This window comes from Rhipicephalus sanguineus, chromosome 6 (assembly GCF_013339695.2).
Source record: "Rhipicephalus sanguineus isolate Rsan-2018 chromosome 6, BIME_Rsan_1.4, whole genome shotgun sequence".
In the NCBI taxonomy this organism is placed as follows: domain Eukaryota; kingdom Metazoa; phylum Arthropoda; class Arachnida; order Ixodida; family Ixodidae; genus Rhipicephalus; species Rhipicephalus sanguineus.
In genome coordinates, this window is record NC_051181.1 from 131,476,922 (window position 1) to 131,503,830 (window position 26,909).

A 26,909-nucleotide genomic window follows, 5' to 3' on the forward strand; every position below is an offset into this window, starting at 1 on the left:
CTCGCAGCAAGCGTGGTGTTTTTGGTATCGTGGAAGAGTAGTTTACTAATACGAGAAAAATCCTTTCGCTCTTTAGTGTCTCTTTAAAGCAAGGAAGTGCAGATACTTCTATTGTAACGTAGGACTGTGTTAATCTTATATGTGTGGTGGACGCACCAGGTGAACTTTCGCCGTCGTCGTGACGTTCCGCGTTATGTCACAGTGCCGATAAAATACTCTACATCGCATCTGCACGCCGCGCGTTGTGTTGCAAGTGTGCAAGAGAACTCAATGCGTTCCGTCTTCCTGCATACCCACTGAGATCCCGTGTATCAAACGCATGCGATAGAAGGAAATTGCTGTACGCGAGTGCGTGTTTCCCGTTCTAGCCCGGCTTCGGCTACGCATGGCTACAGTGAGTTAGAAGACGTGTGGCCTCTCTGTGGGCAGGTGTATAAAAGATAAGACAAGTCGGGATGGTCTATGCTTTTGTGCTTGCTCTGTTCTTGTGTGCCTTGCGTTAGAAGTCGCGTAATCAACTTTCAGAGACGAGGGGAAATGAGAGGCGACACGAAGAGCGGTCACTTCTCGCTTCCGGCACTTCATGTCGCAGCGAGTGTTTGTGATCATCTAGTGAAATCTGTTCACGTTTGCTACAACTTACACGGACGATAAAACCACTACGAACCTAAGCGCCTATCGGGCAAAACTGCCATTTTTCCGTCCGAGGCAGCGCCGATATCCACAAGAGAGAACCGCGCGGTTTTTTCGTGGAAAGTCCAGAGAAATAAACAGCGAGCGACGCTCGCCAGCTAGCCCGGTCTTCGAGCGATATGCGATGCCCTCGATCGGCTGTGGGGCGAGTCAAACGCGCAGGTGTTCGCGCACTTGGGGGGGGGGGGGTGGGCAAAAGCAGGGCGCGGGGGGATGCTCCGAACGCGTGCCCATCTGTCGTATTCCCTTTAAACCGGACTTTTAAACCAAGAGCGCCGGTGGGGTGCACCAAAATAAAGCAAAAACAGAAACTATGAAGAGGAAAAACGGAACGTGCGGCCCATACACTGTCACACCAGCTGGAAAGCAGCTAGGGGGGACATAACTAGCGGGCGCACACGTATGCCCCCTAGCCGGGGCCGGACCGCCTTTCATCGGCCATGGACAGCCTTCCACCCCCTACCCCGACGCCCTGTGGTGGAGAGCGCACGTAGCGGGAGCACCACGCGGCAGGGACGGAGTAAAAGCAAGCCTGGAGCGGCTGGCCGCCGCAAACGTGTGTACATTTTTTCACTTCTCGCTGATCCGCGTTTTTAACGACGCTAAGACAAAAAGGCCCGCACGCTGAGTGCACCACGCTGTCCCTTCTTGGCACGTCCTTGTCAACTTCTTTCTGCGCGAGTTGGTTCATAACTAAATGTAAAGCATTGCGTTAAATTAACTCCATATTTCTGTTGTATATAGCTATGAACATGCAAAAGAAATATGCGTGGGTTGGGGATGGGGCTCGGGCCCCCCTTGTCTGATATCACCAACATATGCGAACGTATATACTACGTCTCACGCACATATAAGCAAACATAAGCAGTCCATGTGTGTAGAAACCCTCCCCCTAAACAAAGGGAAACCTAGTCATTGCTCGGCATCTACTGGGATTCGAGGCAAAATTACGTGTAGCAGCAAACATAGAAACTGGGCGACACTTGCCAGCCCAATTATTACTTTTAAAAAAATTTAGGAAGCATATATATGTTGCAAGTGAGCCAGTGAATACCAAAACTATGACTTTTTTTGCTGGAAACTTACGAGCATAGGATCCGTTTTCAGAGATAGCGCGCTTTTCCACAGCAACGAAACACTGATTGATACAGCGAAACAAAGTGCATGCTTTGTTCGACAACCCTTACGGAAACCGCCCAGTAAAATAGACCAGGCCCAGTAAAATATGCAGGTCCTTCCTGAAGTCGCAATCCCGGTGGTGGGGCGCTGATCTAAACCAGCTATTGCTGCTACACAGGGGCGTAGCCAAGGGGGGGGGTTCAACCCCCCCCCCCCGAAATTTTTAAGTTTTGCTTGCGTATATATACACGCACACATACAAACGCACGCACGAACATACATAAAGTATGGTTGAACCCCCCCCCCCCCCCCCCCGAAAAAAATTTCTGACTACGCCCCTGCTGCTACAAGTTTAATATCAGAGTACTGCCACTCCTACAGTGCTTTAAGCTCCTCAGCGCCGGCGAGCGCACACACCCTCTCCACGGCAGGTGGGGAGTGCACAAACAGACGGGCAGCCGGGAGCGTGTCCTGCACTTGCCCATGGAAAACGCGCGCGCCCACAAACACGGCTGCTTCAGCCAACTTTTCCCCTCACAGCCGCACAGCCACCTGGCTTCCTATTTGCGGTCGACACAAGGACAACATGCGTAAGCCAGGGAGACGCAGAGCGAGCGGTTGACGCAACCACAGCCAAACAGGTCCAGTTGAGCAGGCGCTTGCTCCTGACCTCCATCCATAAACACGCATAGCAGAGACGTCAAAAACCAATCAAAGCACTAATCAATCGCACATCTCAGGCACGGTATACGTCATTGCAATCATGGCTTTGACGACAAAAAAAAAAAAAAATGCGGGTGAAATACAGCTGTACTCTAAGAGAACTGTTCCAAAAAGTGCAACTGCATGCAGTCGAATAAAAAAGTAACAAACCACAATGTTTAAAGAGACACTAAAATGAAACAATAAATCAGTTTATACTGATAAATTATGCTCTGAAAGCCCCAGTGTCATTAACTTCACCAGCATAGGTTTGGTAATAATTGAGAAAATGAATGTCGGAAGTTTCACTTTTAAATTTCCCGCTGCAATCTCCGATGGTGACGTCACGGATTTCAAAGTTTTTTTTTTTCGTATTTTGGCCACATTGGCTCCGCGAAATTTCCTGAAACTCGGTAGGTTAAGTCTCTGGCTAACACAGAAGACAATGTACTTCATTTTTTACCGATTAGGAACCACGGATGTAGGGCCCAAGTAGACGCCGCCAAAACCTGTGACGTCACGGAAACTGGTGCGGGACATTCAAAGTGGTGTCGCCACCCACGGTTTCTCGCTTACCAAGCGTCTTCTCGCAGCAAGAGTGGTGCTTTTGGTATCGTGAAAAAGTAATTTACAAATACGAGAAAAATCGTTTTTCTCTTTAGTGTCCCTTTAATATCCTGCACCAGCACAGTGGGCTTTAGTGGATGCAGTAGTGGTAGAATCCGCATTAATTTTTCTTGATTATTTGGTATCATTCCGTGTGCACACATAACAAGGCATGAAAGGAACTTTTTTCATTTGGGTTCTACTACTGACAAAATGCTGCCACAGGTAAAATCAATAGTCATCTCATGCTTAGCTGCAGAATACGATACCCACTGTAATGGCTGAATTGAATTCCGCAAACGTTTGTGGTACAATACGTGAGTAGACGAAATGAGTGTGTTTGACATTTTGTTTCTCATTTGTTCTGCTTACATTTTGCACCACAAACATTTCCTGCTTTGTTAACACCTAGCCCTACATTATACTTTGCTAAATTTAACTTGCATGGCCATAGTTTGCATGAACAGAAGGACCATTCTGATATTAAAATTTGTGCCTAGACGCTGATCTATGAATGTTCAATATCCACATCAAGTTGTCGGTGATTACACAAAGTAACGAAGAATCTGTGTGTGCTTGAAAAATCACCATGTGGAGACAATATCTGTGAACATACTTAAAGTCCATAATATGTATTTGGTAAAGCAACACACAAGAGCAAAAGATACCTGATGTAACATATATCTGGTCAGTAAGCTGTTTAATGTGGCGATTCCAACATTTGCAAGCAACAAATATCCAGTAACACTAAACAACAGCCTTTCTGACACCAAATCTTTAGCAGTGCTGGCAGTGTTTTGGTGTGTGTAAACACGCACCTATTAAAATGAAAGAAACACATCAAGTTCATTTACAAAAGTGACAATATAAATGTAACATCGAATGCAAGCACATACCAGTGACTAGGTCTTTCCGCAAGCAGTGAAAAATCTCGTGCGCCAAACTGGCAGGTTGCAAACCCACGCAATGCGTGATTATCACTCAGGCACAGGCAATTGGGCAAACCATGTTCAATACTAGTTGCCCGTTCCTTGGGTCAAAAATTTGCTGAAAAGCCTGAACAACAAATGTAGATATGAGCCCTCTCTGACCTCTGTACCTAAAACACCCTTAACATGCTTGCAAGCTATCGGGACGTACACATAAAGCCTGCCTTTACAACAGAAAAAAGTGCAATGCAAACAGCTTTCAACATATGTACAAGATATTTTACGCACGTCACAATATCTAAATTACAGGGTCCCTGAAAAGGCTTTAATACACACATACACAGCATCAAAGCCACAACAATAAACACTGATAGGCAATTTATGGCTAGCTTATAAGGCCACATCAAGTTGGTATTTGCTTTTTTAGGACTAGCAATTGAAAGTTGACGGTTAACGTCTTGGTTGAGTGTAGGACTGTAATGACTGCACTGACGGACACGTGGTAGCATAAAAATAGAGCAAGTAATACACAGGAACAGACCAGGTGCCTGATTTCTTCCTCCCTCCTTCTCTATTTTTTCTCATCGTTCAACCACGAACAGTCTTTCAAAAACTTGCCAGCCAGCAACAGATGTTAATACATTCTCCGAGGTGAAATGCGCACAGACGACAAAAGGAAAAGGGAGATATAAACACGCACCGTCTTTCGCCAACTCCGCGCCTATCGTCGCAAAACGTGCTAAGCCAACACGCCCAGTTACCAATCCTGATGTTAATACATTGTTTTGATTGGATGTGCAAAGCACTGCCTCTTCATACAAATTTAGACATATGCATAAGCATTTTTTTTTCATTATAGTATCAAGCACACTTTGTACTAAAGAATGTTCCCAATGGGTTCAATACACAGCGATTTAAAAAAAACTTAAAAACAGAGGGATTAATTTGCTTTTCTGCAACAACTGAATGTCCGTAGAGTGGGATAGCACATGCAGGCTACAATGTCTATCCTTTATGAAGTGGTAATAGCAAGACAATCGACAATGCCCACTGCATTTCTACGTCATATGGACAAGCGTGCTGGCGACTCCTTTTGCAGCATTCACCGAGTGGCTCATATTTTTACTCCATTTTAAAACTCCAGTATACACATTCTGCTTACGCACACTGCACATGCATAATGAATTGTAAGCAACTGAAAGGTTGCAGGGGAGGAGGAGAGCCTTTGAATCGGAATACTAATACAACAAACATCAGGCCATAATTATAGATTCAAACTTCTCCACACAAAGCTTCAAGCAACACCAAAAACCCCTTCATTATGATTTACACATTTGTTAAATGGGTATTTTTGTAACAAATTAACACTGGCAAGGAAAATTTTACACCTACTTTGTTACTAACCAATTTGTAGTTCATTATACTTAGGCCATACGATACTATATACATCCGCACAGCATACAAAAGACAGGGTTACAATAGGCAGGTTGGTGCAGAGCTTGAAGTACACACAGCAGCAAGGCCATGTTATAGGTTCAAAGCACAACAAACAATGGATTGCAAGGATAAGATTGCAAGGTGCACACGAAATAGCCCATTCCAGTCGCGTACAGCATTTGAAAACCCAGAAATGGAGATATGAAAATAAGAGCACAGCTCGAAGGAAACAAACACTGAATCAAACACAACGAAATACTATTTTACACAACTAATGCAAAAGGGCTAAGTACAACCACATTTCACATTGACTTAAAAGGGTGCTAAATAAATGGCACTGTGACTCTTTCTTGAGCTTATTAGAAGAAGTGTGCTTCGTACAGCATCACGTAGAAAAAGTGTGGAGTTATGCTTATACAAAGACGTGCAAGTTAAAAAAATTAAAAGAAAGCCTCAGCTTACAGACACGACGGTGGTATCACAACCGACTCAAGATCTGTCACCAATGCGCAGGCATGAACATGCCTAGTATCAGTGATGACCTCTACAGTGGCATCCCAGATTACAGCCTCCACTCAGATACGCCGTGTTCTTCTTCCTCCTCCTCATCATCATCAGTGTGATTACGCCCACTGCAAGGCAAAGGCCACTCCCATGTTCCGCCAATCAACTGGTCCTGTGCTTGCTACGGCCCTGTTATACCCGCAAACTTCATAATCTCATCTACCCACCTAACTTTCTGTCTCCCGCTCGTGCGTTTGCCTTCTCTTGGAATCCACTCGGTTACTCTCAATGACCAACGGTTATCTTGCCCATGCGCTGCGGGCCCTGCCCATGTCCATTTCTTCTTGATTTCGACTAAGATGTCCTTAACACCCGCTTGTTCACTGACCCACTGCGCTCTCTTTTTGTCCCTTAAAGGTTACACCAATCATTTTCCTTTCCATTGCTTGCTACTCGTCCTTGATCTAAGTTGAACCCTCTTTGTAAGCCTCCAGGTTTGTGTTCCGTAGGTAAGTACCGGTAAGATGCAGCTGTTATATACCTTCCTCTTGAGGGATAGTGGTAAACTACCATTCATGATTTGTTCTTAAGCACTGGTTATATGTGATATGCATACTGCCAAAAACAAGTGCATCATGTGCATATCTAAATAATGGATACACTTTGAGAGTGGAACGTTCAGACAATCCCATTACAAGCGCAAATGAATTGAAATTAATATTACATCAATGCCACAGATTTAGTGTGTACAACATCTCAAATGGGCACTATAATGAAAACACTATATCAGTTTAGAGTTATACTAATAAATTATCATTTGAAACTTCTATTATTGGTAATATAGCAGTCATAGGCTCAATATTAGAAGAAAAGCTGAAGATCAACATTCCACAGTAAACTAAAATACTGGTGGTGCAATGATAAGGATTCGAAAGCATTTTTTTAAACTGTGGCTCGATAGAAGTTCCAGAAGCTTGCAGTGTTAGGTTATCTGTAGGGGTGTGCGAATATTCGAAATTTCGAATATTTTTCGAATAGTGTTTGCTATTCGATTCGATTCGCACTGAAATTTTACTATTCGAACTATTCGAACTTCCCAAAGACAAATGCAGTCAACGACCGGTTAAAAGTGACCCCTTCAGAGTTTCAATATGCTTCACCTCATCACATCCCTGTATTGCGGCAAAGCTGCCTTTCAAGCTCCGTTACGGTCGAACTTAGGCAAGAGACAGTCAACGTCTGATTGGAAGTGGTCCCTAGATTTTCAATATGCTTCACCTACTCACACCCCCCTATCGCGGCAAAGCTGCCTTTCAAGGTCCGTTACGGTCGCAAATGTATTAACTCAAGAAAACGCTGGTTCCAATATGGAGATGAAAGATGTGGCAGAGTTGGGGGCTCAATTAATGCTGTTTTGGACCTGAAATTTGGGCAGGAAGTCTGAAAAATCGGACGCCGAAGCTTTTAAGCATCCAAAATTTCAGATGTTCTTATATATCGACGTCTACGAGGCAGATTTGGAACTCCGGACTTGAAGGGTGCACACCCTTGTCTGCCACATCAGTTGGCCTTCCACAGAAGTTGAAAGAGAAGGAGAGGCTGAGGAAATGGCATCTCTGCCTATCACATGTAAAGTGTTGTCGGCAACACTTTGGTTGCACCAAATCATGTACATAATACAATTCGGCCTCTACATTGCTTCATTCTTGATAAGAAAGACAACTATGAAATATGACCCCACCAGCGCTTCATCAACCTAGCGAAAAGAAACACTTTCATGTTGCTATCTCACAAGAACATACTTAGGGATTCTCTGCAACTTTTTCTGTAATTTCACTTCGAATTATTCGAAAAATGTTTGAGAAATATTCGAAAATTATTCGAAATTATTCGATTCGATTCGCACTCAATCTTTATTATTCGAATTCGCTTCGCACCCAAAATTTTGCTATTCGCACAGCTCTAGTTATCTGGCTTCCTCAAAACACAATATAATCTATTTTTTACCAATAATTATTTAGACCCCATGATATGCCAGCAAAATCTACTGCATGAGGGCGAACCGACACAGGAACTTCAAAGTGTCAACATCCCCTATCTTTTCGTTCTGCACCTTTCCTTATCTATGAAGTGCCTTCATGTGACAAGAGTGGTATTCTCGATGCTGCGGAAGCGTAATTTATAAATAGGGGAGAAATAATTTTTCTGTTTGACATCCCTATAACACATGTGGCAAGAAACAGAGAATGAGTCTCTGTTTCCACACCTTGGAGCCAATGTATGCAAGAGTGCACGTTAATAGAACTACATTCAGTGTTCACTAACTAGGCCTGCTGCAACACATACACTATTGTACACAGACAAAAGAAGTATGTGAGCAGCTCGTGACAGATCACCGCTCCGAATGTATATAAAAAAAAATATTTAACATTAAAACAATTTTTAATGATGATGACATAGCCATCATCAGTCTGTGAGGTTGTTAAAAAGCAGTGTTCTAGAAAGAATGCCAACACAACCACAATACTTTAGAGAATACAGGCACACTGTGAAGAACTATGTTATAAACACCATGACCTCAGTAGTTCAATGAAAGTCATAAGCCAATTGATCTGACGGGAGTGTTCGTCTGACCATCTAAATAAAAACGGTGCAGACTTCAACAACATCCACATCCCCTTGAGGCCATTTTTATCAGGAAATGGCAAATGTGGTAGCAACAGTGGCAAGACATGCACGGGATATACTGGTATATTTCGAAACATTGACTTAGTCACATAACTTGCATAACAACACATTGCTATTGTAAAAAAAACTAAAGCTTTGGTCAACCTTGAACGAACATTGTAAGGTAAGGCTTTAGGGAACGCTTTTCTAACGTGCAGTAGGCATACTGCACTGTGACCTACGTCATGTAGCCAGTTGTTGGGATTGAAGAATAGAATACTGCAGCAACAACACCAGTAGAATCCATAAAGATGTATAGCCGTGCTTATCACAAAGCGATTATAGTACAACGAAAAGTTCAACAAGGCGGCGTTATCCTTTTGATTTTCGAAAGTACTGAAATGAGCAATAAGCGAACTTTACGAAACGGCAAAACAGCTGCTGAGAACACTACACCACTAATGAATTCAGAACTTCCACAAAATGCTCCACAGAGACACATTTGTATTAACGTTTTCATTGCAATCTAAACACCTCGGCTGAAATATCACTCAGCCTGAAAATCTCTAAACCTCCAGCGACTTAAATCTGCCCCTAATTTCAAAAATTTAATGAGACAGGTATCAATCGCTGGTCAAAATGAGCAGTAGATGCACTGCAGTGCGATTTAAGCAACAGCTGACGTAACGAGGCTGACCAAAGGCATTGGCCAACATCCGAAAGTGTGGTGCACAAAATCGGCACAAGTAAGACAAATTAGAGTAAAACGCGAGCAAAATACGTCAATCATCATCGCCACGCTTGAAGGTGAGCTCGTCAAACGACGCAGCTCCAAAGTCCGGGGCCAGGCGGCTTCCCGCATGACTGTCTAAGCTCAGGTGCAGCAGACTCCGGAGGAGTCTACGCACATGCGAGGGAGTGCCGGACGAAGCGGTGGCTGGCGACGAGGAAAGCGAGGACTGGGGCGAACCTAAGGATGACACGTGAGAGAAAGAAGACCGGCTGCCGATGCTGGCGGTTTCCTGAGCGAGTGCCGATATCTGCTGGTGACTGGGTCCCATGTCCTCCACAGTGCTGGTGCTGCCTCGGTGCGAAGAGGGCACCGAGCCCCTCCTCGGATGTCATTCGAGCAAGCTGAGAGAGTCTTGCAGGACACCCTGCACGACGGCCTCGTCTTCGAGCTCTAGCAGCTGCCTGAACAATGGAAAATGAAGTGGAAGGGAACATATAAGAATGGAAGCTTGAGCGAGTTGGTATGCGTTCATCTTGGTTGAAACAGCACACACGAAACGACGACGAAGTCCTGTGTCCTGTGTTTTCTTTTACTTCGCCGTCGTTTCATGTGCACTGTTTCAACCAAGAGGGAACATATGTTGATGAGAGAAAGAAAACTTCACTGGTAGATAAGAAAGGAAAAAAAGAAACTTGCCAATGAAAAACGGCGAGTTGTTTGCAGTAAATGCATAAGCATAGAAACGGTACAGTCCATGTATGAAAGCAAACTGTATTAACATTGCTCTCATTCTAATATAATGTATATGCTAAAAATCAAACCTTCAACAATTCCACGTAGAAGCATAGTGCCATCACACAATAGTACATAGCCACTTTATCCCCCATCAATGCACGCTATATTCCAATCAACGTGACAATCTATACATACCTATAATATGCGTGCCTTTCAGGGGTCAAGAGGTCACAAGGCACATGTTTACGCCTAATCAGGCTTGCCCCTTTCCGAAAATAATTGTGGCAATTCACTACAGCCATCACTGCTGCATAGTCCTCTTGAAACATTCGCCATGTTACCAATATATGTCCAGAAAGGCACATTTTTTATGCCTGTGCACCACATCAGTCTCAATGATAGGAACTCATAAAGCACCTTTTAAAGATTCCTTCACCGGAGTGATACAAACATATGATAAGATGGATGCATGCCCCCAACGCCACTGTCTGCCATATTAACCACCGGTGCTTCATCTAACTGTACCCGTTGTGCTAATGCTTTTGCAAAACTACTAAATCTGCATATTTCGAGCAATGTTGGAATTTGGTAGATCGCTCATGCCCGAATCTTGCAGTATGAAATGATTACAGCATTTCCATACTACAAAACTGTCAGCTTCATTAGCAAGGTAGGAAAAGTGTGAATATTATGGCAACCCAAGTAACAGGCAAGGATTAATGCAAACAAGCAATATGGAATACAGATGGCACCTACGTACTTAAAATACCATCGTAGCACACATTACATGATGAAGTGGTAACAATGAAAAAATCACAGTTACGCGGCAAAGGCGAAGCAATGAATGCGACAGCAACAAATTGTAATGTTATACGAAGGAAGGCTAGCAGCAAACTCTTTTGGATCACATCTCGCTTAACTCTACAATTTATGCATGACTTTAGCTGACTAAACGTTGTAAAGACCAATGTACAGTGGAGCTGAGGGGAAGCCCCAGCGATGAAATATGCAAGGTGTGCAAAGTTAGGCGACACAGCCACTCCAGGGAGAGAAGCAGTGAGAGCACAGCACATAGAAGGGCATACGAGCCGTTTGGTGATGGCTGCCAAAACAGCGCACGCGCCAGCACTCGGGACCGTGCCCTTATGGTGAAAGTTCACACTTGCTGCTTGAGCGACGCAGCATCTCCCCCCTCCCCCGGCGTCCATGCTCCTTCGACCGAGGAAGGACTGGCGGGACGTTTCCTCTCTGCCTGATGAGCAATCGACGGCAGGTCTCACACGCGGGGTGATGTTATCGCATGCGCCTTCCGTGCGACAGAAACGGCCGGCTCGTTTCATCTGTGCTTCAGCTGTGTTCATCGCCCCAGCTCGCATGCTTTTACTCACAGGTAGAGCATGTCATCAATTTGGACTTTATACCAAACATGACGACGACGGTGACGGCAAAAACCCATCAAGAGTGTCTGTATAATTGCTATCGCAATAAAAGTATGGGTAGTCAGTACTGTGGGTTATAACTAGAGACCGGAAGTTCAGGCACGAAAAAACAAGGTTTTAGGCGCCTATAATAGGCCCTAAATACTGTCATTTAGGCATATATAAGCGTTAAAAACTATCGTTTAGGCATATATAGGCAGAATTCATAATTACTTCAGCAGCGTGTTTCAGGACAAATCTTCCTTCTAACAAACAGAGCAGGCAAATCCTGTGCTTTGGGAAAGTTAATTTTATTTTTTTCATGAAAAGAATTAGGAGAAGAATAACCATTTGAACAGATTTAGGTGACTGCTAGATTTAGGTGAAGCTACGGTGACTGGACACTGTGAGAAAGGCTATGAAAGCAGTGGCAGACCAGCACCATCTCAAGGTTTTTGGGCTTGAAGTTGTGCCTTCTTTCAGTCAGTATTTGTTTGTATGCGGAAAAAGAACGCTCGACGTCCACTGAAGTTAGTGGAGCGTACTTGTAGTGCGGCACTTTCGATGCTCTAATTTCATCTGGAATCTTCGAATCGGCACCGCTCAGAACATCAGACACTTGTTTTAGCATATAAAATCCGGGATTCTTGTCCAAGACAGATTTAAGCTTCGAGGTGACCCTGTCAGCGACAGGTCCATTGGGGACGGTGGCGAACCTTTCCTGCACGTCCAAAATTAGCTCAACCCTCTGAGTCAGAGCGGCGCCCGAACTTTGAAGTTTCTGTATGCCTTCTTCAAGGAAAGTAAAGTGAGCACACAAATAGGCCAAGTCAGATTCAAGTGTATCGTGGTGTAGAACAGTCTGGGCTCTTCTCACGGCAATGCTCTCGTCCGCTGCAAAGCTGTTAATAACAGCCTTAGCACCAGCGAAGTGTTTGTTGTAGTAGTCCACTGCCTTCAGCCAAGTTCCCCAGCGGGTAACAACAGGCTCCGGTGGAAGAGGTACATCTGGCAACTGCTCTTTAAAGGCACGAACGCACGAAGGCGCCTTAAGGAACACTGCCTTGCCTGCGGGTATTAGTTCGTCAACAGAACTGAACGACTTTCTCAGCTCTTCACAGACCCGATGAAGCCCATGGGCAAGACAAGTGACATGCAATAATTCTGGATAAAAGACCTTGAGAAGTGCAGCAGCCTTGTGCATATAAGCTGCTGCATCTGTGTAGAGCAGCAGTACTCTGTCGTCGTGGGATCCGGAGGGGTACAGTACCCCCAAGGACGAGTTCACAAAGTAGGTGATGGTATCACCGCTCGTTTTTTCCAGTTGTTTCGAGCATACCAAGAAAGGTGTTGTTTTCTCTTTTGCATCCAGCTTTCCAACTACAAAATGTCCAAGTAATTGTCCGGTCGCATCTGTTGTCTCGTCCACTGAAATCGATATGTATGATTCACCGAGTTCTCGTCTGATTTTTGCTAACGTGTCCTCGTACATTGGCCTCAGGTACTGCTTACGAAGAGTGGACTCTGATGGTATATTCTGGTTGCAGTACTTTTGCAAAAAATTCTTGAATGTCTTGTTTTCGATCTTCGCCCAAGGGATGTTAGCAGCGACCAATGCTTCGCATAAGTCTGCGCTGAATTCACTTCTCTTTCCTTCAGCAAAAGCTTCAGACAAGAACGACTGCCTCGACGTTGATGGTTGGTTGCGTAGAGCGTTGGCTTGATGCAACGTTGGTTTCTCGTGCTGCTCCAGATGACACTTTTTTTCACATGGTACCTGCGAGAATAAAAGAGCGTATTGTACTAGGAAGGTGCGTTGGATACGTGGAACTTCTTTAGTGCACTTGCGCTTGTACTTTTCCTTGCGGCTGTTGAAAAACTCTGTGGAAATGGCGAAGTTAAATAACACGAGCCCGAGCGTACATTTTAAAATCGAAATGCTTATACCTGTATCCGACCGAGAATGCTCTGCAAATTTCCTGTTGCATGCGATTTGACAGATGCGGAAATAAAAATAACAAAACAATGAATCTGAGTGCCCGTGAAGTCACCAAAAAATGCATCTTATTTGCGCAGGTTCAGGGGTTATTCGAATTGGCAGTTGCGTAAGCAATGTTGGGAGCTTTATGCCAATGCGTGTTTCAGAGTGGACGTCAAACGCAACATATTGATCTTTGCAATGTCTTCTCACCTGCTTTCCACATGGATGGCAAAATACCGTTTCTCCATTGACGGAGTAGCACTGCGATCCACTGGTCGATTGCCTGACAAGGACACTTTTCGGCGTCTTTTTCTTCGGCATTGCTCGGCAGACTACCGACAGCTGCAGTTATGAACACAAATGCCAACGAAACTGACGCGTAGGCTGTAGGCTGCAGCGCAAGCGTAGCTTAGCTTTGGCTTGCTAGAGTAGACTCTAGCCTCCCTCACGCAACCGCCGAGGTGCACTACTCTCGAACCAAGCGACGGAGATCTTCAAGGGGGAGAGGGAGGGAACACTAGCGCTAGCCTAGCCTCGCTTCCCCTCGCTAGAGTACACTCTAGCCTCGCTCACGCAACCGCCGTGCTTCTCGAACCAAGCGACGGAGATCTTTTAAGGGGGCCCACTAGCGCTAGGCTAGCCTCGCTTTACCTCGCTGGGATACACTCTAGCCCCGCTCACGTAAAGGCGCGTTGATAGACCGACGTTATCAGCGCGTTGGCGAGCGTCACATGCGTCGGAGCACATCGGCCGAGTCCAGTTATACGTTGGCTGTGGCAGTGCGTCGAACTAGGTCTGTTTTCGCTGACGTGACGAAGCGCATGCGTGCGTCTACCCTAAGCCGCACTGTAATCGCGCCTTAACAGGAGCTAAAAACGGAAACGAAAAAAAAAAACAAACAAAAACATAACTAGCGCGCTATGCGACTGTTGAAGTTAATATCGCCACACTAAATGCTTCTTGTTTTCCTCCATATGAACAGCTCATTTAAGCAAAACGTGTACTCGACAAACGCGAAAAAACATTTTTAGGCGCTGAAAAGCTGATATAGGCACGAAGCTCGAAATAGGCACTTATAGGCACAATAAATGTTTGATTAAAACGTTTCCCTTCCCTTAGTTCGTGCTTATATGTTAAATAGGCTCGAAACGGACTCCAGGAAAAAATAGGCATTTTGCCTGAAGTTCCGGTCTCTAGTTATAACATCAGATATAAAAGAGGTTGCTTTATAAAACTGGCTGAAATAATCACGACATGCCAGATCTGTAGTAGCAGGGTCGTCAAGTGTGAAAGAATATCACCGAAGACTGACAATACAGTGAATGTAAAGGATTATGTGTGCCCAGCAAAGCAAATACAAGTGTACAGCAAAGAAGAGCAAAATTTTTTCATGTGGCCCATAGCAACATTCTCTACAAAAAAAATCTAGTCAACCAAAGTCCCTCATGCATCCATTGCTTCTCAACTCCACAGGTGAAGATTCGACGTTGCGAAAGACGTTTTACCTGCGTAGTCGTATTGCTTTGGAGCGTAATTCCTTATCTCTGTTTCGGATTTCTAATACCATGTCCCATGCTTCTTTCTGAGGTTTCTGGTCGTAGACCCACCGTAGGAACAGGGCTGGCCATAGAACCTAGAAAGAAAAAAACATTAGCTTTTCACCAAGTCGAAAACACAATCGGTCAAAACGCATAAGTCAGGGGAGTCTCGTAGGAAGGCAGTTCACTTGGGGCTTGTCAGCCACTTTACTGCATAAGTGAAACTGCGTCATTATGCTACATTTCATGCTTAACATGGTTGTAGAAGCTATGCAGGTAGTGTGGTTAACAAAGCTTCACTTTGCACATTTCTCAGTGCACCTGCTTTAGTTCTGAGGCACCTTCTACGAAACAGTATCTGCGAGTACAACTTCTGAGTGTAAGGCTACATCAAATCTAGAATTATTTGTAGAGCTTTAGATTTACAGCATGAGCCATTATGGCCAGCATAGTTTGCGTGATGCCACTTCACCTTGCCATTTTCACATTATTAATGAGGATACGGCCAAATCTTACCAAGAAAGACAGTGCAAGTACTAATTGAAGAAGGGCGCTAAGCAACACTTACCAAGCTTTGAGGGGCCACCGATGGCCAGATCACCTGGTTGTTGTGGTCGTACATTGGATTGGTAAGCTCAGCCAGCATGTCTGGCGAGTTTACATAAGACCTGGGAGAAGCATATTAAAAGAAACGTCGTTTTGTAATAACCCAAATCTATGTATCCACCCGAGGAAGAGGGCCTAGAGTTACGTAGGTACCATACCATTTACCCTAGATGAAATTAGTTCTCACTAAATACTAAACACTAAATATTTGTGCTGTAAACTTTCTTTTCACATGTTAGGACTTACAAAGCCATAGGCAGAAAATGGCTCTTTAACATCTGTTCGTGAGCTCCTCTGTGCAATCTTGTGCAGAGAGCTAAAAGTTCTTGAAGCTCCTATTATAGTGTTTTTCTTACGGAATGTCTCAGTAAAACATTTTTTTGTTTTCACTATCAATAAGTAGAGTAAAGCAAGAAGAACATGGCACAATTTCTGCTGGCAACATTTAGCTGTAATCTAATATTTTCACATGCAGCTCTTTCCAGTGTCACATTGGTCACACACTACAGTTTCCTTTACAGCTAAGTACAGGCATTCAAGGAAGCAATAAAACAGACCAAACTTTTGCATGCAAGTAGAGCAGCCACCTAATGACAGATAAGACATTTCACTTACAAATGAGTAGGCAACTGCTATTTTTACTCAACCACTGATATTTTGCCACAGACTAACCCAGGAGCTAAGGAAGATGCCATAGTGGAGGACCACAGCTTTATTTAAACTAGCCAGGATTTTCAGTGCGTACTTAAGTCTGAGTACACAAGCAGTTTGGCATACTAACCCCATTATTTGCAGCCAACATGGCCGAGAAAAGCGCACCATCAACTAACTACATCTTAAATGACAGAACTTCACTGTCACACAGGGTTTAATTGAGTACAAGCAATAAGGTAAGCCTACCACAGAGAGTACGTCTTCTGCGACAGCTTGAGCTCTTTTCTTTCCTTCATGGAGTTGGCCAGAAACGTGCCTGCATGCATGTTGTTGAAGATTTGTTAATGTCACCAATGCGGAAAGCAGGAAGAAAAGATTAACTTTTATTATAGAAGTAAAGAACTCACCAAATGATGAGCAGTAGCTGTGTTCGAACAGCATAATGAGGAACTGCTCGTTGAATTCAAACGAGCAGGCAAATTGCTGGTGAATCTGAAAGAGGAAAAATATAGCAAAAATGTCAAGCCATTGTGAGTGGCGGTCAACTAGAGAAAATGTGCTCTTGTCAAGAAAGTTGTTTTTCCAGGTGTCTGTTTCAGAGCAGTGATCTGTATAAGACATAGAAAATCAGCACCCCGGAATTTTGAGAACATTCCCACCCTCGCGCAAGGATTAGTACCAACGTGACTGCTTTAAAGGGACACTAAAGAGAAACAATAAATTGGTTTAGATTGATAAAGTGTGCTCGGAGAACTCTTGTGTAGTTTATTTCACCACCATAGGTTTATTATTAGAGGAGAAAACCAAGTTCAGTTTCATTTTTTAAATTTCGCGCCGAACTTTGTAATTCGTGACGTAAAAGACTTCAAATAGCAATTAACGTATTTTGGCGCCACTGGCTCGACGAAATTTCCACAAACTCGTTATGTCAAGTCTCTGGCCCCCTCAGAGGACAATGTACTTCAAGTTAACAGATTAGGAACTACGTAGACCTAAGCAGGCGCCGTCAAAAATATGTGATGTCACGGCAAATGGTGCGGGAATTCCAAGGTGGCGTCGCCACCTGTATTTTCTTATTGCGCGTTTTCTCGCTTATTAAGCGTCTTCGCGCAGAAAGCGTGGTGTTTTTGGTATAGTGGAAGACTACTTTACTAATGCGAGAAAAATCGTTTTGCTCTTTAGTGTCCCTCTAACTTGTCTTACTGCATTAAAAAAACAATGTTCAAACTCTATAAACCGTGGAACGTATCTTAACAAGCGTGAGAGTGCCTGAAGGACGTTTGTTACGTATTGCAAGCATCCTTGCCCCTGATGACGCCTCTTCATTGATACCACAAGAGGTTAGAGAAGTTTGCTCAACTTCGAGTTTGACCAATCAGCTCAAAAGCAGGGTCACGCAGCTGCAACTTGCAAGTCAGAGACGCTGGTATGATGCACCCAATAAAGACTAATCAAATATCATAACGTTTGTACCAGTCATGATTAGTTTTAGCACCCAGGAGGTGGATGTGCAATGATCTCATGACACACTGACTCATTCAGTATTTGAAATCATTAGAGAGTTTTAGTTTAGTGCGCGCAAACCTGTACGCACGCAATGGCCTGTGCGCTGTGTACGTTAGAGTTGAGGCTGCCTCCTACATTTTTAGTTTACCGTACACAACAACCAAAATGTGGACTGCGTCTAGGCGTCGGCACCTTCGTCTCGGCGTGTTTTTCTGCGCCATCTAGTGGCTAAGAAATAAATTACAATAGCCAATCATAGCTGACACAAGTCAAGGCACGAGACAAGGCAAGATTTAACGATGGCGCAAATTTTGTTGAGGTGATCTGTGGTGAACGGTGACGGTTAGTACGACTTCTACGAGGCTAGCAGCAGTGAGGGAGGAAAAATGCCTTCCAGCATCCTTTCGAATCAGCGCCTTTTTGCCACTCTTTCATGGGATGAGATAGACGATTTGATGCTCCCATACCGAGAGCGATGGCTTTTGAAGGGCGACTGCAGTCTCGACGACATCGAATATCTCTTGCATCTTTGCAGCGATCACCTTCCACTGCACTGGGTCCGCGAACGGATTCAAGCTACTCATGTAGGCAAGGAGCTCCGAATCGAGGGCAATTCCAAAATGGACGTGGGATTTATTCGCTGCCATGACCGCCGTGCCGCTTGTGCTGCTGTCAGACGCAGCCATTTTGCTTGTCTCGACCGGTCAAGATCTCGCGAGAGAAGCGCCCGTAAGGTACGCTACGGCTGTAGCGGGCGCAGCGTAAGCGCCGAGATCTAGCGCGCGCAAACGCACGCATCTCTCTTAGGTTCAGCGCATGCGCAGTCTTGCTCTCTCTCACTCGTTGCGTGCGCAAGGCCGTTGCGCGCGCTAAACTAAAACTCTCTATTAAAGTTACAGCACGCAAGTGTAGTCAAGAAACATTTGCAGTGCCCTCGCTTGTTTGTTCTCACGAACCATGTTATCATACACAGCCTTACTGTGCAACGGCTAGAATGTCAGGTTTATCATCTAGAGACCAGCCTTGGTGCCAAATTAAGGTGCCCTTTTAGAGTATAGGCTCCCCAAGCACCGCTTAGTGGCGCTGCTGCTCGTGAAAGGCAGCGCCATCTCTGGCATAAAAATACAAACTGGGTGCAAGCAACGCGCGTTTTCCCTTCTCTCCAATGCGCTGCCGCTCGCTTCCGTGCACGTGCAGAGCTCTCGCGTTGCACTCGCGGCGCCTCACAATGTACCGCTTGCAGTGCGGCTTCAAAAGGATCTTCAAGCTTGACTGGCACTTCCAAAAAGCGAACTTGATAAAAGGAGAAAGGCTCGTCAATCACGTTTATGGTGAAGAGCAGACGATCGATGACAAAGACGCCTGACTGAAAGCGAAATGCATTTCCCAAGTCGCGATTACACCGTTAGGACGTATACCTCGAGGTAAGTCTCATTCTGTCATGTTAAAGATGCGTAATGGTCCACGTGCACTCTGAAATGAAGCCGTGCAGGCTATCAATGTTCTGTGGTGTGGACTACGAATCATGATTGTTGTTTTGATATGGCATGCTTGCAGTAGCAGCTGTGCACTTTCGTGAACAAACGTTTGCAGCGTGCGAAAAAAAAGAAATTATACGGCCATGGCACTGTTTCCTGAGAAGGTTAGAGCCAAGTCCTTCGTGCCGCTGGAGAATCACCCGCCGATTAAGACGCGAGGCAGCTAGCTGAGCTTTAACCACTGTGAAGCAAGATGAACTGCTCACCTCGTTTTTTCGGCTCTCGCGTCATGCTTGCACTCTCTTTTTATGAGGATATCGACTTGACAGGCGTATAAAACCTGCTGCGTGAACGTGGCTAGAAAATCGCACAAAGTCAGAAGGTGGTTACTTCATGGTTGCAATTGCAAAGCATGTATTAAGTGCCAGTTATATGTAGCGGCTTATATCACTTATATCACCCTAATGAAGTGACAAAAACAAAGCGAACCTGCAGAACGATGTCAAAGCTTGCTGAAAATGCACAGGCGTCCGTTCCGGCGTGATAAATCAGCCTTCCCGACGCGTGAATTGCAGGCACCAAACTTCTGACAATGTGTTGAGTTCAGTTGAATTCAACCAACTGCGCAACGCTTATGGTATACTAATGCCAGTGTGAACGTTCAACAACGACGGGTAGGTCTCACGAACACGGGGAATCAAAACATAAAGTTGTTTCACCTACAACCGTAACTGGACTTTCACAACGCGAGAAGACAGCAAGTAATCATTACTGTAGTCGCTGCATGCATGTGCCGAGTTACGTGCCGATTCATGTAGTCTAAGCTAACGAAAGGGATGAACTCAGACAGCCAAAATAGAAGACGAGACAGCGCTGTCAGCTATCTACGCCTGCCGCCTTTATTTCTTGTGCGACATGCCTGAGAACCGATACAGTTTCACACGTGAATCGCGTGGCTTGGTGTTGTCTGCACTGTTGTGGCAGGCCACGACAAAGCAATACTTCCGACTTCGCTTGCGCTTCCGCGGGGTCGCTTCTGCCAGCATGGAAATGCAGCTTCGCACAGCCAGCCTCTCGGTTCAGCGTGCCAAGCTGTCAGCACGGCGCCCCAGTTCCCCGCACCGACTGAGAAACGTGCGCGCATGTTCCCGCTGCCGACAAACGGGCTGAGTCGGCTGCGCTTGCACCCAGTTGTGCCAGAGCTTCTCTCAAGAGCCGCAGCGCGGCGCTGCCGTCGCGCCGTAAACTTGAGCTTGGGTTCCCTATTGCACATTTCATATTTGACAAGTACCATATCTTTACGTGGGATAAATGTGCAGTACACTTCACATAACTTTGATTAGAATACGTACTGTTCAGCACATTTTTAAGATACATTTTTTTTCTAGAAATATATTTTTTGGTGATCATTATTAAAAAACCAGGTGGTGTGGTTCTGAATGTAAAGTTATACTCTGATATACAGTAGAACCCCGCTGATACGTTTTTGAAGGGACCGTAGGAAATAAACGTAAGAGACGGGAAACGTAAGAGCCGAAAAACAGGAAAAACGGCAAAATATTTAGTGGTACAGAATTTTATTTCAATTCTTACGAGCAGCACGAAAATTGGCGCGCTCAGCCGCGATCTAGTCGATGGATAGAAACGCGGAGCTTAGGACGGCCTCATCCACAGAAATGTAATCAACGTATGTGATTTCTTTAACACCAACAGCTGTAGGCATGAAAGAACTAAGCACACGCAATCACGACCGGCGCGGCGAGTCCGACCGCGAACCGCACGCACGACCATGCGAGCTCCAACCAGCTCGAACTCCTCCCGTTCTCCGACAAATAACGATGATGATGAGTCTACGCCAACGCGATGGCAGAAGTGAATGCCAATCTCGAAGGCCTTGCTTTCGCAAGCAATTACGTCATACATGCCATATCTGTGCAATACAAATCTCAAAGGCTATGCTTTTGTCAATAGTAAATGCCGATCTCGAAGGCCTTGCTTTCGCGAGCAGTTACATCATAGACGCCATCTTTGCAATTTGAATCTCTAAGGCCATGCTTTTGTTTGCATCAATTGAAAGATTCTGTTGCTTGCGCCTCTCATGCGGCTAATATTACGGTCAAACGAGGCCAAGCTGCGTGAAAATGCACCATGGCCGCTCTCTTTGGTAGTCACTCTGTCGGCTCTGTGCGCACTTCGCGACGTATCATACGGGAACGGTCCGACAGTTATGACGTAACAGTGGGGTTCCCAATACACTGTATCCTATGGGAGCTATGCCGGGACCGGCGGAAAACGACGTAACAGCCGGGAAAACGCAGCAGTGAGGAACGTAACAGTGGGGTTCTACTGTATACACAAATGGGCCTGACACTGAGACCTTTCTACGCTCCAAATTACAGTCGGCACAATTTCCGTTTGGCTAAAAGACTTCATAAGCAGTCCTAGAAAACCACTGCACTTTGAGAAATGTGCTTCAATACCAGTGAATGTGCCTGATTAAGAAATTAAATCAAAAAAATTAAATGGAACAACGGTGCCATCTGTCACCACCACCACAATGAAAAGCAAATTCCATCATGACCACAACGTAGTACTTTTAACATACTGCAAAATCTTAGAGAAAATAAGTCAGCTGGAGGAACTGAGTAGTACATGCCTGCAGTTCCAACTTGTGCAACACTTAAATCTCGCAGTACGCAGGCATTATCAAATAATGTTAATAAAAATACCACATGCTACACACAGGTCAGTTAAAGGGGCCCTGCAAAACTTTTTGAGCACGGTCAGAAAACGCTGCCAATTGGCAGTCGAGGCTCCTGACAGCATGTGAGCGCAAACATTATATAGCGCAGCACACGGCCTGGAATTTACAATAAATTCTCAGAGTCAGCTAGTAATCGCTTGCTCTTCTCTAGACAAATGATGCCATAAAACCAAATAACTGCACCATCAACTTGAAGTCCATGGCCATTGGCTGATTTGAGCGTCGTCAGCTGCATAGTTACTGCGTCCGCCACGGGATGGCATGACGTGCATGCACGCTCGCTCGCGATCCCACTGAAAGTAAGCCGCACGTTCGAAGAAAGAGAAGAAAAGAAAGTGCTCAAGGTCATGACGCACGCGTGACGTAACCTGTTTACCCCATGCCATCCATCCCTGCTTAGCTTCAAGCGTTCTCATTGGGACAAGAGAAGAGAGAAAGTGCTTACAGCATGCTACAAATCTTTGCAACTCCGTTCGTACTTGACGGATTCTAAAAATTTTTGTGGCAGTCGATTCGTGAGGCAATAGACTCCTTTAATAAAGCTGTTTCAAGATTACCCGAAGAAGTGTTACAGGGCCCCTTAAAAGCTAGCAACAGTTTAGCTCCCCCACCTGGAATACACAGTCCAGGAATATGAGGAAGGTGGGGCTCTGCTCCTTGGTACGCACGCTGGCCGGTGCAAAAGCACCGTGCTGGCAGCGCAGACGAAATGGGTGTCCTGCACGAAGCCATTCGCGCTCCACAAGCGCCTGGAAGCCACGCATCGTTCGGCAGTCCGGGTCCAGGATCACCTGAGCCAGGGAGCACGCCAGCAGGGTAGAGTCTGTGCCTTCCGACCCATGAATCACCACTGAACGCTCTGCGAGGCAAGCAAGAATGACAGCATTAAAAAGACACTAAAGTGAAACAATGAATCATTTTAGATTGATAAACTGTACTACAAGAACTCCAATGTAGCTAATTTCACTATTACATGTTTATCAATAGACGAGAAAATCAAGGCCAAAGTTTCATTTTTATATTTCCCGCCGAAATCTCAGCGCGTGATGTCATGGATTTCAAAGCGTATTTTTTCGTATTTCGGCCACATTTGCTCAACGAAATTTCCTGAAACTTGGTATGTTAAGTCTATGGCATATCAGAGGACAATATACTCAATTTTTGCTGATTAGGAACTACGTAGGATATAGTAAATGCCGTCAAAATATATGACGTCACGACGTTTCGTGTGGGAATTTCAAAGTGGTGTTGCCACCCACATTTTCATTTTGCATGTTTTCTTCCTTACCAAGCGTCTTCCCGAGGCAAGCGCAATGATTTTGCAATTGTGAAAGAGTAAGTTACTAATCTGATAAAAATCGTTTTTCTGTTTAGTGTCCCTTTAAGAAGAGATGCTGCTCATAGAAAACATTTTTTTTAAATTCTTAATTTTGTTGTAACTTGCCGAGTTTATATATAGTGTGCTGGTGTCAGATATGCAATTATTTTTTCAGTACACCGTGTAGTTTTAAAAATATCGAACATTTTAGGTGTCTTTTTCTGGGCAAGGTTTTTCCTAAACTGAGAGAATTGCGAAGTAGGTATGCAAAGAAGTGTATGCAAAAAAACAAGAATGGACATTCTAAACCCAGCTGAACAAAAGTTATGCGATGTTGAACATTCATAAGTGAAATTTCATGTGGACCACAGTTTGCTGCAGTTGGTCGATCATTAGAGGCAAGAATGAAGATCAAGGTTCCATTTTCTCTGCTGTTTAAGTTTCATGGTGAAATTTCATTGCTGGTGTGTCTATAACGTCGGCATGACATCACCGAGTTGAAAGTATTTTCTTCTGTTTAAAACTCCATAAAAGCTGCTGAAGCTTGCTAAGGCCAGTCTTTGGCTCTTTTAAAATACAATGTCGTCTATATATGCAGATAACAAAGATAGCTAAGCCAGTGTAAACGGTGTAAAAACACATGATGCCAAGACGCATCATTGCCATCAATTGTTGATTTTTGCATCTTTTCTAGCTTTCTGAGCTCGTACTCGCAACACAAGACACTTCATCCAGTATTCCAGCAGGGTTTCTTACTTGTACAACTTAACATAATTTTTTCTTTGTCCCCTTAACTTTTACATCAATCGTTAACAATTGGCAACACACCTCAACACCCAAATCCTGATGTATAGCTACAACTTTGATGATGCTCTGGTGGCATGTTATTTAAGAGCCTCAGTTCTAACAGGCAAAGGTCCTAGGTTTGAAATGGGCAGATAAACTTTCTTTTCCTGCTTATTGATTGCTATAAAAGAGCTCCTATGGTGACAGTGATGTGAATGTGAGCCAAGAGTCTTCAGCAAGAGCTGCTGCTGCAAAAAAATAAAATGAAGAGCTAGATCTTTTACGAGGCCCAAGTAGGAAGTTTTGTGCATAGTGAATGTTTTAAGGCACCATCCCGGAAGCATCCTATTGCCAGAACCACTCAAGTTGGCTCTTTATTACAGGAGGTATGAGAAATGACTTTTTTTTCTTTATTGCTGTGCGGAACGCTTCATATTGCATCAGGTGAAATACCAAAGCCTTGTGCCATAATTGATGACACTGCAGGCAAGCATTCAGGGAAACACAGATACATTCTTGGTGCTATGCCTCTTTGTGAAAAGTGAGGCTCTTTTAAGAAGTAAGAACACATGGACGGTGGTTTGAATTTTCAGCTGTTGGAGCTATTTTCAGCAGCATCAATTGTTAGCGCATGATTTAAGCGCTACGCTTGCCTACAGTATCTGAAGTGATGGTGCAGTCCCTTTAATGCTGTTAAGAGATCAAATATTGGTAACAGAGCATCATATCTTCTTTCATAACGTATGTCAACCAGAACAATGGAACGTTGGAACTAGAAGAGCTACCTATGGTGACCAAATGCTGCAGTTTTGTTTGCCGAGACTATGAAGTCCAGATAAAAAAAGAATATAGCCTAAATATATATGTTCTGCCTTTAAAGGATCTACACCATATATTTGTATACTGGTGTAAGAGGTTCACATTTATTTCATTAACCTTCTATGTCACGCCTGTACGAAATGTTTCCCTTTGTAATACTGCTTGTTGTTTCAACCATAACTGCTTATGCATACTGTATTCCAATACATTAGTGTGTTTTATATGCCCGCTATGAAGCTGCCCTGTGTATGGGGTGGTCAGGTTCACCTGAAGCTGCTAATTACAGCTTTCACTGCCTGGTCATCCTAGCAGCAGAGCTGCAAATAAATTCAATTCAATTGTAGCATAATAAGAAACAATGCTGTAGCTCACCATCCTGGTCAAGGCACTGGGCAACAAAGCAGGCACAAGAGAGAACGCTCTTGATATGACTCAGCCACCCCGACGCTTCAAGCCGGGACAGCCACTTGTCCATGCTCACGCCGGTGTCGGTCGATGCTGTGACAAAAGCCACAAAGGAGAACTGTCAGGGTTATCAGCAAAGCTCTCGCAGACAGAACCTATAGAAAGCTGTCCAGTCAGGTACTGCTGTACTAGAGACCATTGTGTGTAGTGGTTGAGATTACCCAGGTAGTGTCTGTTGGTTATTGCTGGCTGTTTAGTGTCTAGTAAGCCCAATGGTCCAAGTGCTCTGAGAAGTGAGTGTTTGCGCATTCCTGAAATTCAGAAAGTGGGTAATATGCAATTATTATGCTAATTATGGCAACAGTACCACTAAGCAGTGCAATTTTTGTTGGTGTATAGTACGCAGTTAACTAGCGGTAGATGCAACTAGAATTAGTTTGAAACTCTTGTCAATTCAAATAAAACAAATAAATTGCAATATTTTGATTGATTTGCTATGTCTTTAGTCATAATAATGATTGAAGCTTTTTATTTAAAACAACTCAAGTAACAATTTCCGCTCCTTAGGGGCAGAAAGACTAACACATGCGAAACGAACATAATGGAGACATTTTTAAGTCGTAAATAATAAAAACGCACCCATGCTTAATATTCAGATTAGTGAATATGGTCGCATCAGTCGGGTCGTCCATGAATCGGTCTTATCTAATCATAAATTTATTCGAAAATGACTGGTTGTCTTTATGTGTACTAAAGGTGTTAATCCACAATCTCGTTTGAAACCAGGTTTAGACTTTGGATTTGTAATTCCTAACGGCTAGTTGGGTTTACCTGCGGCCTTCTTTGAGATTACGAGCCAGTACTGTTCAACTTTTGAATGATTTGTACAATTTTTGTTTGACAACACCACTGGCTGAACAGACATTCAAGCTACCAATAGGATGTGTCACTCTGCTGTGTAATACTGTGTGAAGATATGAGGACTGACCATACAGCATTATTTTACACCAACAGAAAAGTTCAGTGTGACTGAAAACAAAAATAAACTTGTCATGCGTGCTTCAAGAGCATGTGTTCATGGCATGTGTCCATAGCTGACAGTTAAAAAGTCCATATGCAAAAAAAAAAGAAAAAATAATAATAATAATTGTTGGGTTTGATGTCCCAAATTCCAATATGTTTATGAGAGATGCCGTACTGGAGGGCTCCGGAAATTTCAACCACCTGAGGTTCATTAACATGCACCTAAATCCAAGTGCACGGGCCTCAAAGATTTTCACCTCCATCGAAAATGTGGCGCAGCCGGGATTCAACCCTGCAACCTGCGGGTCAGCAGTTGAGCACCATAACCACTAGACCACCATGGTGAATCAATATGCAAATGATGCTTTACATCTACACACAAGGACTGTCTGTGCTGCAAAGAATAGAATACGGCTTTTCTTACAAAATTGTCTACCAACACAAGCTTCTGCTCTTGAATACAATCATGCTTCAAGGCTGCATTTTTT

The 26,909-nt window shown here is 44.3% G+C and overlaps 1 protein-coding gene across 1 annotated transcript in view; it reads right to left on the reverse strand.

Annotated features, from left to right (window-relative positions):
• Positions 1-8,725: 8,725 nt before the first annotated feature.
• The window catches only part of LOC119396427 (myotubularin-related protein 9), a 30,106-nt gene continuing 11,922 nt past the window's right edge, over positions 8,726-26,909 (reverse strand). The window contains exons 8-14 of the mRNA XM_037663640.1: positions 25,366-25,491; positions 22,682-22,929; positions 16,730-16,814; positions 16,569-16,638; positions 15,631-15,730; positions 15,030-15,157; positions 8,726-9,851 (exon numbers count right to left, since the gene is read on the reverse strand). Coding sequence (XP_037519568.1) covers positions 9,779-9,851; positions 15,030-15,157; positions 15,631-15,730; positions 16,569-16,638; positions 16,730-16,814; positions 22,682-22,929; positions 25,366-25,491 — 830 coding nt within the window. The 3' untranslated portion in view covers positions 8,726-9,778. The remainder of the gene's footprint in view (positions 9,852-15,029; positions 15,158-15,630; positions 15,731-16,568; positions 16,639-16,729; positions 16,815-22,681; positions 22,930-25,365; positions 25,492-26,909) is intronic.